Genomic DNA, 11,927 nt, shown 5'->3' with positions numbered 1-11,927 from the left:
AGAAAATCACGATCTACGCGTTTCTAGATCGTGACTGTCACCTCGTTCCTTCTTCCTTAACTACGCCGCTCTATCCTTTTCATTTCGTTCTCCTAGGAAGCCGAGAAGTTATTCTATGCGGATGTAGTTGCAGACGAGATATTGAACGTGCAATTATCAATCTCCTGAAGAAATATCATTTTCTATAACTTCTCGTAAAGTATCCACGTCGCGTCTTTCTTTCTTCACTCTCATCTCTGTGCTCGTCGTCTTGCCAGCTCGTTAATATCGTGTCACGAAATTCGAGCGTTCTTTGAAGAAATCGTATTTGAATTGCAAATCGTGACGAAGAAAACTGCGTATTGCAAAAAGACATTAATATTATTGATTGTGCCAAAGTGAGTTTTCTATTTCTTAAAACATTTCTTTCATATCTTAGCTTAAAAGTGCGAAAATAAACCGTGAAGATACGTACGATAAGACATCTTATCGTGTTTCTAAAAATTGTAAACATACTTGTGATCAGCAAATTGCTATGATAAGAAGTGCAAATCATACTTAAACCAAATTTAAACAGCATGACAGAAAAATAAAATAATAATAAAAAATGCCAAAAGTAAACAGTGTAAACAGAAACGTAATAAACGATGAAAAACAAAATTTACGAAATGTGGAATGCAAAGTATGAGAATTAAAATATTATAAATGAAAATATTCATTTTTGACGATGTTTAAATATTTATACAAGTTTCCTGACGAAAATGGAGCAAATTGGAAGACATAAGACAAAGTACACTTCACCACATACATCTACGTGGTCTGCTAATCAAACCACCGACGCTAGAGTTCCGTCCGATGCATATTGGAAATATACACAAAGAAGCAATCAAGATACTACTGATAAGAGTACCAGGTAATTTTTAATAACTGGTAAAATTGTTGAAATTTAAAGAAATTTCTCATATGAATATTACCTTTGCATTCTTAAAGTCTTTAATTTTTTGTAACACATTCTTGTAATGAATGCAACTCATACAGGACTCAAAGATTCAATATTCAAATTCATGTAAAACCTTAATTTTAAAAAATATAACTTTATTAGGAGTATAACGGTAGAGAATAAATTTAATGCTTCTCATAAATGGATAGCAATGTCTTATGAAAGTGAATCAAAAGCAGTTTCATGGTTTTTAGACGTCATCAAAGTCCTATGCCAGAACCGACGATGAGCTATTATTCCTCCGCAAATTCTTACAAGACTTTTAATAAACATAACGCTTATCCATGTCCGACGCATCCGAAACATTCCTCTGCTCTTCATACGGAAGTACCACAGCGATACCAGCAGATTACTACGAAATCTAGTAGAAATAACGATCGTACTAATAACGTTGTCGTAAATAAAGATCGATACAAGACTCAGCAAGAAGATGAGAACAATACAGACTATATCGATGAAGAACTAGGAAATTTTACAGAAGATAATTTAGACGAAGACGCTGAAGAGGAAGGTATAAACGAAGGTGGGAATGCTATTCAATTCATTATTATTTATGCAAAACTGTAACACATTTAAAAAATATATTAGCAAAAAATTAATAAATCCATATGTAGTTCAAACATATATTTCAAAGAATATAAAAAAGCTAATCTAAATAATTTTAATTATTATTACATTTATAAAATGGAAATGGCAGAGAAAATAGAAGAGATTAATGATATATCGAGACAAAAGTTTTCCTAATACAATTTTCTAATACAACTGTATTTATTTATAAAATAATTACAGGTGTTCAAAATGATCAAAAGCTTGTAATTATTGCGACTGCATTTAATTTCTTAAAACAAAATGTTTATATAGCGGAGAACGATCGGTCCCTTCGAAGCGACAAAAGGATCGGCGAGTCTATCAATAAGGAATACGATGAACAGGAAGCGGACGATGAGATAGATGAAGAATCGGATGCACCTGCCGAAACACAAGCAATACAACGCAATGCAGTTAAGAAAGATGCATTGTTACGAGCACAACGAATGCGAATGATTAACCAGCAACAAGATCCACATAGAATTCGTTACTCTCAACAATCACCAAAGTTGTATCAAACTTATCATTTACCAACAAGGTTTGTAATATAAATCTTTAAAATAAACATAAAAAATTGTGTTATACAATTTTTGATTTAACGACCAATGTATAATTATCTAATTAGAAAAAAATGCAATTTATTATTATCTATTTGCCGAGACTAAAAACTTATACAGATATACAAATATGTTTTACTACGCTTGTTTCATCTAATTTGGTTAATCCCAATTATTTCTCAATTTCTGTTAGTTTAATCGCACTATGGCGTGGACAGTCCATTCAAAGCTAATGAAGAATTAAATGGATTGTACATGACAAAGTAGCATAAATCAGAAATTAGAGGCATAAACGCACATTAAACAGGATACGTTGTAATTAAATAGCTTAATGATAAATTATCTGTATTTTGCTTTGGCTCGGTGTTCTCTTTAATCATATGTATTCTATCATCGGTACGTCAAATATCTGCGAGGTGCCTGTATGATTAGGTACTACCACAACACACCTGATCACAATATCCATGAAACGTTGTCGGAGGAGGATCTGTACACGGCTCAAGCGTTGAAAAATCATTCTCGAAGATCATCAATGGGCTATCATCAAAATTGGATTCCGCAGAGAAGTTCAACAGATCGATATGACACAATGACCTCGCTAACTCAGCCGAGTCGTCGAACACGGACGAGGCCAGAAATAAAGTCTTTTACGGAAGCAGAATTTGCCGATAGGAGAAAGTGTAGCCGTTGCGGTAATATCTCGACCAGGAAACCATCAACTTCGCGAAGGAACCATTGTAGATTCCAGGATCATCCAAATTTTTCGACTAAGACGCGTTTCGGTAAGCAAGCAATAAAGCCTAGCATTTAGAAAAGTACATTAATATTAACAACAATTGTGATTACACAGCACTAGTTATCTTCTTTAATTAATTATTATAATTAATTTTCAAATTTATTTACTTGATTTTATCATTAGCTTTGAATCATTAGCATGATTTTATCATGCTTTTGCATTAATATATGTCAACCAAAGTTTACAAATGTTTTTTAATTTTGTTATTTGTTTCAGGAGATGATGCGGAAATCTTCGACCAATCCTGGTGCGGGCATTGTAAACCGAAACATCATTTTGAAGGAAATATGGGGCCTTGTGAAATTCCATCACCGGCTTTGTATTCGATGAAATCACAACGTTCCAGGGACACTAATATACCAATGCACGAAACGTTAGAGGGCAAACATCCGATGGACGAGATATCGCACGAGTTCGCACGGATGTCATCCAGATACACAAAAGATACGCCAAACACTTTACGCGATAGAATCAGACATTCCGTTCCGCAGGCAGCACAAGGCGCAACTAGAATATCCGCTCGTTATAATCCTTAAATATTCTTTTTAAATTTTGTCACTTTTATAAGCCAATGCGAAAGATTAAGAAAATTAATGTTTTACGGATGGAATATATTTATATAAATTTTCTTCCTGGCTGAATTGTCTTCCAAAAATATGACATTTTCAGAAAAAGATCAAACTTATTTTGTATTTACTAAAATAACACTTTTCAAAACTAAACTTTCGAAATAATTTTAAAAAGTAACTCGCTACGTGTTTATAACATCGACTGTTAACTATTAAAAACAGTTAACTATCTCATTATGTTTCATAAGAAAAAAAGATACTTACGAACATGGAGGTTCCTGAAATAAACTGCTACTTCGAGCTATCTTTCACTGAATCATAGTGTTACAGTCTTCGACGAGAAACCTGAAAAAATATAAAATTATCGAGAGTTAAGAAAAATATAATAAAACAATGAGAAATGACATTGCACTTTGTAACAATCACAGATGCTACAACAATACTTATATCCACAGTCAGTTCCCTTCTACCGTTTGTCCAACATATATTTTTGTAACTGTCTTTCGAATCGTGTAGATGTTCTGTGTAGTGTAATAAAAAAGTTATGCCACAAAGGCATGAAAAATTAGTTTCACAATGTACATACAAACTGAATAAAGCCAATAGAGCTGACGAAGCAATTTAACATTTCTTTCTCTCATTGTAATTTTAAAGAGATAAACGTCATTTTATGTCTTTTGGCACTGGCGCACAAAATCTACTGTAAATACGTGATATTATTATATAATTAATTATACGATAGACGTACGCGTACATGTTAAACGGAGAATAAACTCTCAATCTGTACATTAAACATAAATAGTATGTTTAATTAATCCCAAATTAACATCCATACCTGAGTTTATGTTATTATTTATAATTATTTAATATATTTATAACTGATATTAGATTTTTCTTATATACATTATATATTCAAAAGTAAAATAAATTATAACACCATGCAAATATTATCTATTCAACAGAAATTTAATATTGCCAAAAAATTTGAATTAGACGAATGTGAATTTACTATAAAATATTTTGTAATTATAAAACGTGGATAATATTTCAAATTTCGGATAATCAGCGGGAAGAATCACTATATCTTATATGAGTTTTCGAATAATTTTTGCTCCGCTCGTGTTTAAAGTTGGAAAAGAGAGAGTAGCTTTTCATGCAACTAGCCGAGCGCAAAAGAGTAGCTTTGACTGAAGCTTTTATTTAAATATTAATAACGCTCTGTCGCATTCATGCTGGAAGATTATGCTTTATTCAATTATAAACTTAATATTTTTATTACACACGTCAGCACGCCAAAAGTAGATGTTGCTTATTGTACAAGCGCAGTGACGGGAATTTAAATTTTCACAAAACATAATTAAATATTTTATCCAATAAACAGATGTTACATCTGCAGAAGAATGCAAATAAATCTGGAATTTGTAACATATTTCATGGTATATATGAACAAAATATTACTAAATATGTGCAGAAGCATATAGTATGGTTACATCTCATTATTTTTTAATAATAAGGAAGAATTTACAAAGGCAATACATGTTAAAAATAAAAACTTGATAGAGTTATTGACGAATATAAATTTCTTAATCTTTAATAATCTTGAAATTTTAGTAGTCACAGAAAGTACAATATTGCATTATTATAAAATCTGTGAAAGACTATTAATACACATATAAATTGCATCACACGTACTATTATCCCATATAAAAATTTGACATGGGTGATTGTTAGTAACTAATATTCGCTCGTTACGCGGAAGCCTCATTGTCACCGTGATAAATTAGCATAGGACCCGTGTCAAAGCATCACAAAAAGCCCTTGATGCACAATCATGTAGACTTCGCCATTACGGAGATATGGAGAAAGATATCAATCAATCCGTAATGCACCATTTTATCACAAATTCCATTTATTCGAAATCAATTGATGTGACTGTTATTACTATTACTGGTTCCTCTCCATAATTAACATCATTATGTATATTTTAAAAGTCATTATCGGTAAATCATAAATCCTCGTGTATATGCGTGTTCGAAATATAAATTAATAAAATAATTTTATTTAAATTATTAAATTAATTTTTAAATTTTTAAATTAAAGAAGAAAGTTAGGTAAAAAGTCATTGTATGACAAGCTAGACTAGTTTCTTCAATGCAATTAAAGAGAATAACGCGACAGTTTTATTTAATATATTTTTGTCTACCAATCCAATAATAATAAGACATATTTGAAAATTTTACACATATACATTGCATAGTATAAAAATTTTTTAACAATTATTTGTATTTTTGACGTAAAATAGATGTATAGTGTTAAAAGGTCAAGGAAATAAAAAAGGAGATAAAATTATATAATTACAATATTTTAAATTTCTTCTATTTTCTTTTTGTTTCCAAGTAAATTAATAATTTACAAAATTCCTAGAAACCAATGAATCGCCGTACAAAGAAGCTCGTGCGTAAATAAAGCTGCACAATGAGATCGAAATCGTCACGAGGTGAAAGGGAAGAACGAAGGCGAGATGAGCTTCGATATCTCGCGCTACAACCCTGTGCGAGATATAAGCTCCGCCTATCCCTCGGTTACAGCGGGACTTGCAAGAGCCCTGCAGCCCCCACTTTCCGGCGTAGGGTATCCCAACCCCCTGCTCCATCGTCGTTGGCATCCGCGGCATTCCAATTAGCTCGCGAATCAAAAGAGCCCCACTGCCTTTGTGGGGTCTCACCCTACCTCCAGTAAACTCGCTCGTTCTCTCTCTATCGCCCTATCTCGTTAACCACCCCCTCTCTGTCCGTCTATCTATCCGCCTTGCTATCTGCTTTATCGCACTTTCCATATATTTATCTTTCTGTCTAAATCACTACACTCATATACGTGCAGTCTTTCACACGGGATTTTACACTTGTTTCATTAATGCGTATGTTTGTAATGTTTGTAATCCTTTATAAAATTAACCAACGTTTAAATAATCTGACGCTGCTTATATGTTTGTCTTATGTGTTTCGAAGACTGCATTTAGTATTATTATAATATAAACAATGAAATAAAGACACGAACCTACGTTATATTCATACAAATCCTGTGCAGTTTATGCGCAGAAAAATAGAACATTAACGAGATAAAATATACAACTCATAATGAATGAATTAAGCGTTATGAAAATCTTTCTAGATTACTTAATCGCCCGTTTTTTTTCTGCTTTACAAAATTAATATTTTCATTTTCTATGTGAAGTGTGTAGACAAAATAATAAAAGAAATCTCTTTTATGCCGTCCTCTCTCAGCTTTCACTGTGTACCTAGTCTTTCCTTTTTCTTTGCATCTCTTCTCTTCCAAGCTCTCCCTGCCTTTGCCTCTCTCATTGCCCTTTTGCTTATATTTGTTGCTCTTTTTACCATTCTCCCTCTCTCACTGAATTGTTTCCTCCTTCTCTGCGTTATTCTCTGCGTCCTTCACTCGCAGGTGGGCTTTTTAGTGGAATAAAACCAAGCAACGCTAAAGAGCGGCTGTTACGAGAGCGGCTGAGCGGGGGCTGGATGAGATTAACCGCAGTTTTAATCGTGAACCTTCTTTGACGGACGAAATTCATATAAACGCATGAGCACTTTAGTAAAACGACCGAATTACGTTGCTTCAGTTAAAGTGGTATGCAAATCTTTGAAGTTGGTTCGGACATATTGTAAGCTAATCAATTTATTTGTAGAACATGCACATAATTACTCGAAATATTTACACAAACAATGTTATATAACTAAATTTATATAAAAATATTATTTGTAATAATTGGTGACACAATATACTTCTCGTTATGCAATAATAACGGATAGAATAAAGAACGAAACATATACGTTTAAGTGTAGCAAATTCTCTAAACTTTATATGTATATACAGAATTAAAATGGCGTTATTACTAAAGATTCTGAAAAAACGCAATATTGCTGGAGTATATTTCAAGACATTCAGAAATATGGCGAAGCAGATTTCAATATTCCGGTCGACCGAATGACAAATTGGTATTGCAAAGCGACTCTCGACGTTTCCCTCAGCCTTTCGCGTTTTTACTCAAACAGGCATCCATATACACCAGTCGCTCGGGGTAATTGAAATCGGAGGAAACCGCTCGTGGTGTTTTCCCCTCGACTCGGTCACGACGAAGCGCAACGCAAATTTTATTACGGCGCGCCTCTATCCACTTCGTTAGATACCACTTTGTTTATCATTCGCGGATATTAAAATCGTCAGTGTGATGTGTACGTGGATGTATATCCAGCATCGTTTCGCCATTTGCACGCGCATCACCGGCCACCGACTCTCCAAATTTCCATATTTTCACAACTCACTCCTTTCTCGAATATTTGTCCTGATGGAATCAACGATTACACTATTACACGTATTATAATATGCATTTTATTATTGAGTTAATTATAACATATTAAACGAAAAATTAAAAATAATGCATTTTTTAATAAATATAGAAAATTCTATTTCTTTTATTAAAAATTTTAAAGTTACATAAATAAAATAATAAGATAAATATTCTTAAAGTAACTTAAAAATATTTGACAAATGATTATAATTCAGTTTAATGCAAGAAAGAAATTTATATTAGCAATAAAAGTGTATAAAATAATATTAATAATACCAATAGATAACACGCTGAAAAATATATTTGATTTGAGCACTATCGTGCGTGATCTCCTGACAAGATCAAAGAGCATTCCTACATTCGAAACACGTGATCTTCACTTTATTCCTCCATTAGATTGTTATCAAATGCGCAATCTCCGGAATCTGCAATTCGCATATACAAGTTCAAATTCATGCACTGATTCTCTCTTTAATGATAAATAATAATTAATATAATGTAGACTTAATGGCTTATGTTACCATAAAAATTAATTGTTCTAACATAAATAATTAGAATTTAATAAACAATATGTTTTAACGTTCTTTCTTAAGGATAAATTTAAAAAAATTAATAATTAAACATGCGAACATAAAAATTAAGTTAATAAAAATGAAATTGTTTGCAATTAATTGTCAGTTAATTTCAACGATCTCAGCATATATCGCACAATACAATTAAGGGACAAAATGCTTTGCAAAACAGTTCAAGGATTACAGAAATCTCGAACGTTTGTAGCCCGTTTCAGCATCTAATTAGCATTGCGGACATGACAACGAATGGTCGAGTGTAATTTATTACGCGGCGAAACGACTGGCTGCAACTGATGATTGCAATATTCTTCCCAGATGCGGGTGTTTCGCATCGATCAGGAGCATGAGCGACAACCGCGTTATTAAGGGGTGAAGGGTGAAGCGTACAAATATTTTCGTAACGATTAGCCTGTGTCTAGCAGTGGCTGCACCTGCACATTTGAAGTCATCATTGATATCGTAACTTTCGATGATCATCCTCATATTCACGACTGTAGTAACAATTTTACAATTTAATATATAGCGTTTATCTTATTCACATATTAATTAGCAATGGATATAAACGGTATCGAAATCATGAATATTTCAAATACCTGATTACAATTAATTTACTCGTATTTTAAAATAAAGTCATCATAAAGTGTCATACGTTGTATAGGATATAACTCAATTATGTATAAATGCTATGATAAAGTACAAGTTTTATTAAATAATATCTTATATAATTATATATACCAATGATAATGAAGTTGTTAAATAATTTTATGTAGAAACATGTCATGATTATTTGTATTTATAAACGTATTAATTTAAATATTGAAGGATAAAGATAAATGTTTTCATACATATAACTAAAGTGGTGCTTGTGATTTTGTTCAGCTTTTATGGAAATTAAAACGTACCATCGAAATTCCTCAAAAAATGATACAAAAAAATAATATGACATTTTACGAATATCCGTCTATTTATGGCTAATTGGCTATAAATGTGTATGGATGATATGTCCATACTTTTTAAACATTGTCCTAAATACCGCAGTAAGTACATTGTTGTACCTAAAATATTACAATAAAATTGGCTTTACATTATCTTCAATTTCCTATTTATATGATACAATAAAATTATGAAAAAATAATTAAATAATATTGATATCAAAAGAAGCAAAATGTTTAAAATTTTAAGAGATAGTAAAAATTCTGTATTATTTGATAAAAAATTTAAATAAAATGGAAATCTGGAATTAAAAAATTCTTATTAAAATTAAGAAAAAATTTTCTCTAATTGTGTTGCCACAGATAAATGCAATATAAATATAACGTTGCTTACAAGTATAATCTGCAACTCATATTCTTGCGGCGAATAATCGAGATTTAGGGGATGTTTGGTATTTGGCTAAATGGGGATTGTGTGCACGCGCGTTCGTAGCTGTCACTAATCATGACCACGAATATACATGCCGTAAAAAGCATAACCGCTATGCAGGACGTACGACGGAAGGGAAACGTACGCTCGAGGGGCTGCGAACAGGTCGCATTCATAACATCAGACGGAGTAATAAAAGTCAGCACCCTATCCCCGTTGCTTTCTACGCCGCCGCGCCGCCCTCGTTCTGCCTGGATACCCAGAGGAACGCGGGGGGGAGGGGGGGCGTGGAGATGCGTAGGTGAGTCAAAAAAGCGAAAAGAGGGAGGAACGCTGCGACTCGTATTGTTCGCGCAGGCATGTGATATATTCGTGAAACGTCGTTGCACATACATATCTATGTATATACGTAATATTTGATATTTTCAGATTTATATTTTCACCGAAAGAATTTGATGGAATTTAGTGACTTACAGAGCGAATACTTTGTTGGGATGGAGAAATGTGTACTTTAGTAATTACGTACTAATAATAAAGTACGTAGAAATATTTGTTATTATAAAATCATACAAGATAATATTTAATAATTTGCATTAAATTAATGCACATATAAGAAAGGAAATTTTTTTCTATAAAACTTTTATGGAGAATTCTCGTTAAAAGGTAGCTGGCACTTTTATGAGTATCTCATATGGAACGATGATGGATAGTCCTTGGTTAGATTTTGTTTTAAAGAGATTGACATATATGGTAATTTGTAACTTAATTGTTTACATATTATTAATAATTGTAGTCAATGATACATATTTCTGAAAAAAGAACTATTTCGGAAGAACTATAAATAAAGCGCTTAAAAAAGTCGATTTTTAAAGGCTCGAAGGACATGCTAAAACGACCAGTTAGAGAGACGATGATCGTACCCTGACAATCACTTTGTCCCAAATATAATCCCCCTGTTGTAAACCACTTCAGAGGCCACCCTTCCTAGTCGGGTCAAGTGTTTTCTCCCACTAACATGCATCTAAAGGGTGCCATCGAAAGAATCGCAACTATTTCATTTTGGGGCAGATTAGATAGATTAGCGGACAGGGATGCACGACCGAGCGATATTTAGAGATGTCATCTGCGACTAACGACATGGGGTCAAAGAATATTATTTTTTTGCCGACCCTATGCGTGTCGTAATTTCGTGACTGGTGTATGAGCTATGTGTCTATAAAAGAGTAGCATTATTGCTAATACATTGCTTTACCTCGATTTTAAGTAACATTTATACAAGTATTGTTCAAATTTATTAATATTTTTTTCTTCTTCGCGTAATGTATAACAATATATAAATAGTTTTAAATTCCTTAATGTTTTTAATGTTTTAATTTCTGGAACAGAATTATTTGAGACATTTATCTTTTGTAGAGGTAATACAAATTTAATCTTAAAATATGTTAAATTTTAGTGAAATATACAAACTGATATACTCTGTTAAATATATATATAAAATTTTTAAAATACACTGTTTTCAAATAATTATTTTAAAATTGAACTAGATAAAAATAATGATAAATTAGAGAAAGAATTTATTCTCTGTAAATGGTTTGCTTTAAACAATAATAAATAAATTTACTAACTGTATTCTTTTCAAGAATTATATTCTTAAGGATTAACCTGTTGATAAAATCGGATTGCTAGGAAAGGCATGAGTGCGCAAAGGGTTAAAATTTCGCTTGGCATATAAGGGACATGCAAATCTATAGCACTTGTATCACATGCTGCTAATTACACGCCGCGCTTTGAAGTTTTAATGCCTTCATCTTCGTGTAAGCTCTTGCCAAAAAGGATTAAATCGGAAATCGGATTCCGGTGTTTAATCTTTTGCGATATGAGCCTACGGAAGTCAAAGCACGTTGATTAAAATAATTCTCGATTAATGAGGACCAATACAACCGAAACGTAATCATCAATGTGATCAAACTGTATCTTTTTGAAATATTATTTTGAACATATTAGACGGAAGAAGATAACCAACAGAAATTCTTCATCTATATGCGTTATACTATATTTTCTCTTAATTGTTCGTATGCCATCAAAGATTATGTGCAAATCTAATAAATTGCAAATATCATAAACGTAACTATCGTATA

General features: G+C 32.3%; 1 protein-coding gene across 1 annotated transcript; it reads left to right on the top strand.

Moving 5' to 3' along the window:
• Positions 1-14: 14 nt before the first annotated feature.
• Positions 15-4,288, top strand: LOC139776989 (uncharacterized). Its single transcript, XM_071714118.1, has 5 exons — positions 15-892; positions 1,174-1,502; positions 1,841-2,105; positions 2,557-2,906; positions 3,137-4,288. The coding sequence occupies exons 1-5, from the start codon at positions 741-743 to the stop codon at positions 3,454-3,456; spliced, it is 1,416 nt and encodes a 471-aa protein (XP_071570219.1). The 5' UTR covers positions 15-740; the 3' UTR covers positions 3,457-4,288.
• Positions 4,289-11,927: the final 7,639 nt, after the last annotated feature.

Source organism: Temnothorax nylanderi, unplaced genomic scaffold (assembly GCF_030848795.1).
Source record: "Temnothorax nylanderi isolate EJ_2023f unplaced genomic scaffold, tnyl_v1.0 TNYL_tig0135_pilon, whole genome shotgun sequence".
In the NCBI taxonomy this organism is placed as follows: domain Eukaryota; kingdom Metazoa; phylum Arthropoda; class Insecta; order Hymenoptera; family Formicidae; genus Temnothorax; species Temnothorax nylanderi.
Note: the sequence above shows the minus strand (reverse complement) of the source record. Positions and strands in the feature narration are given on the sequence as shown.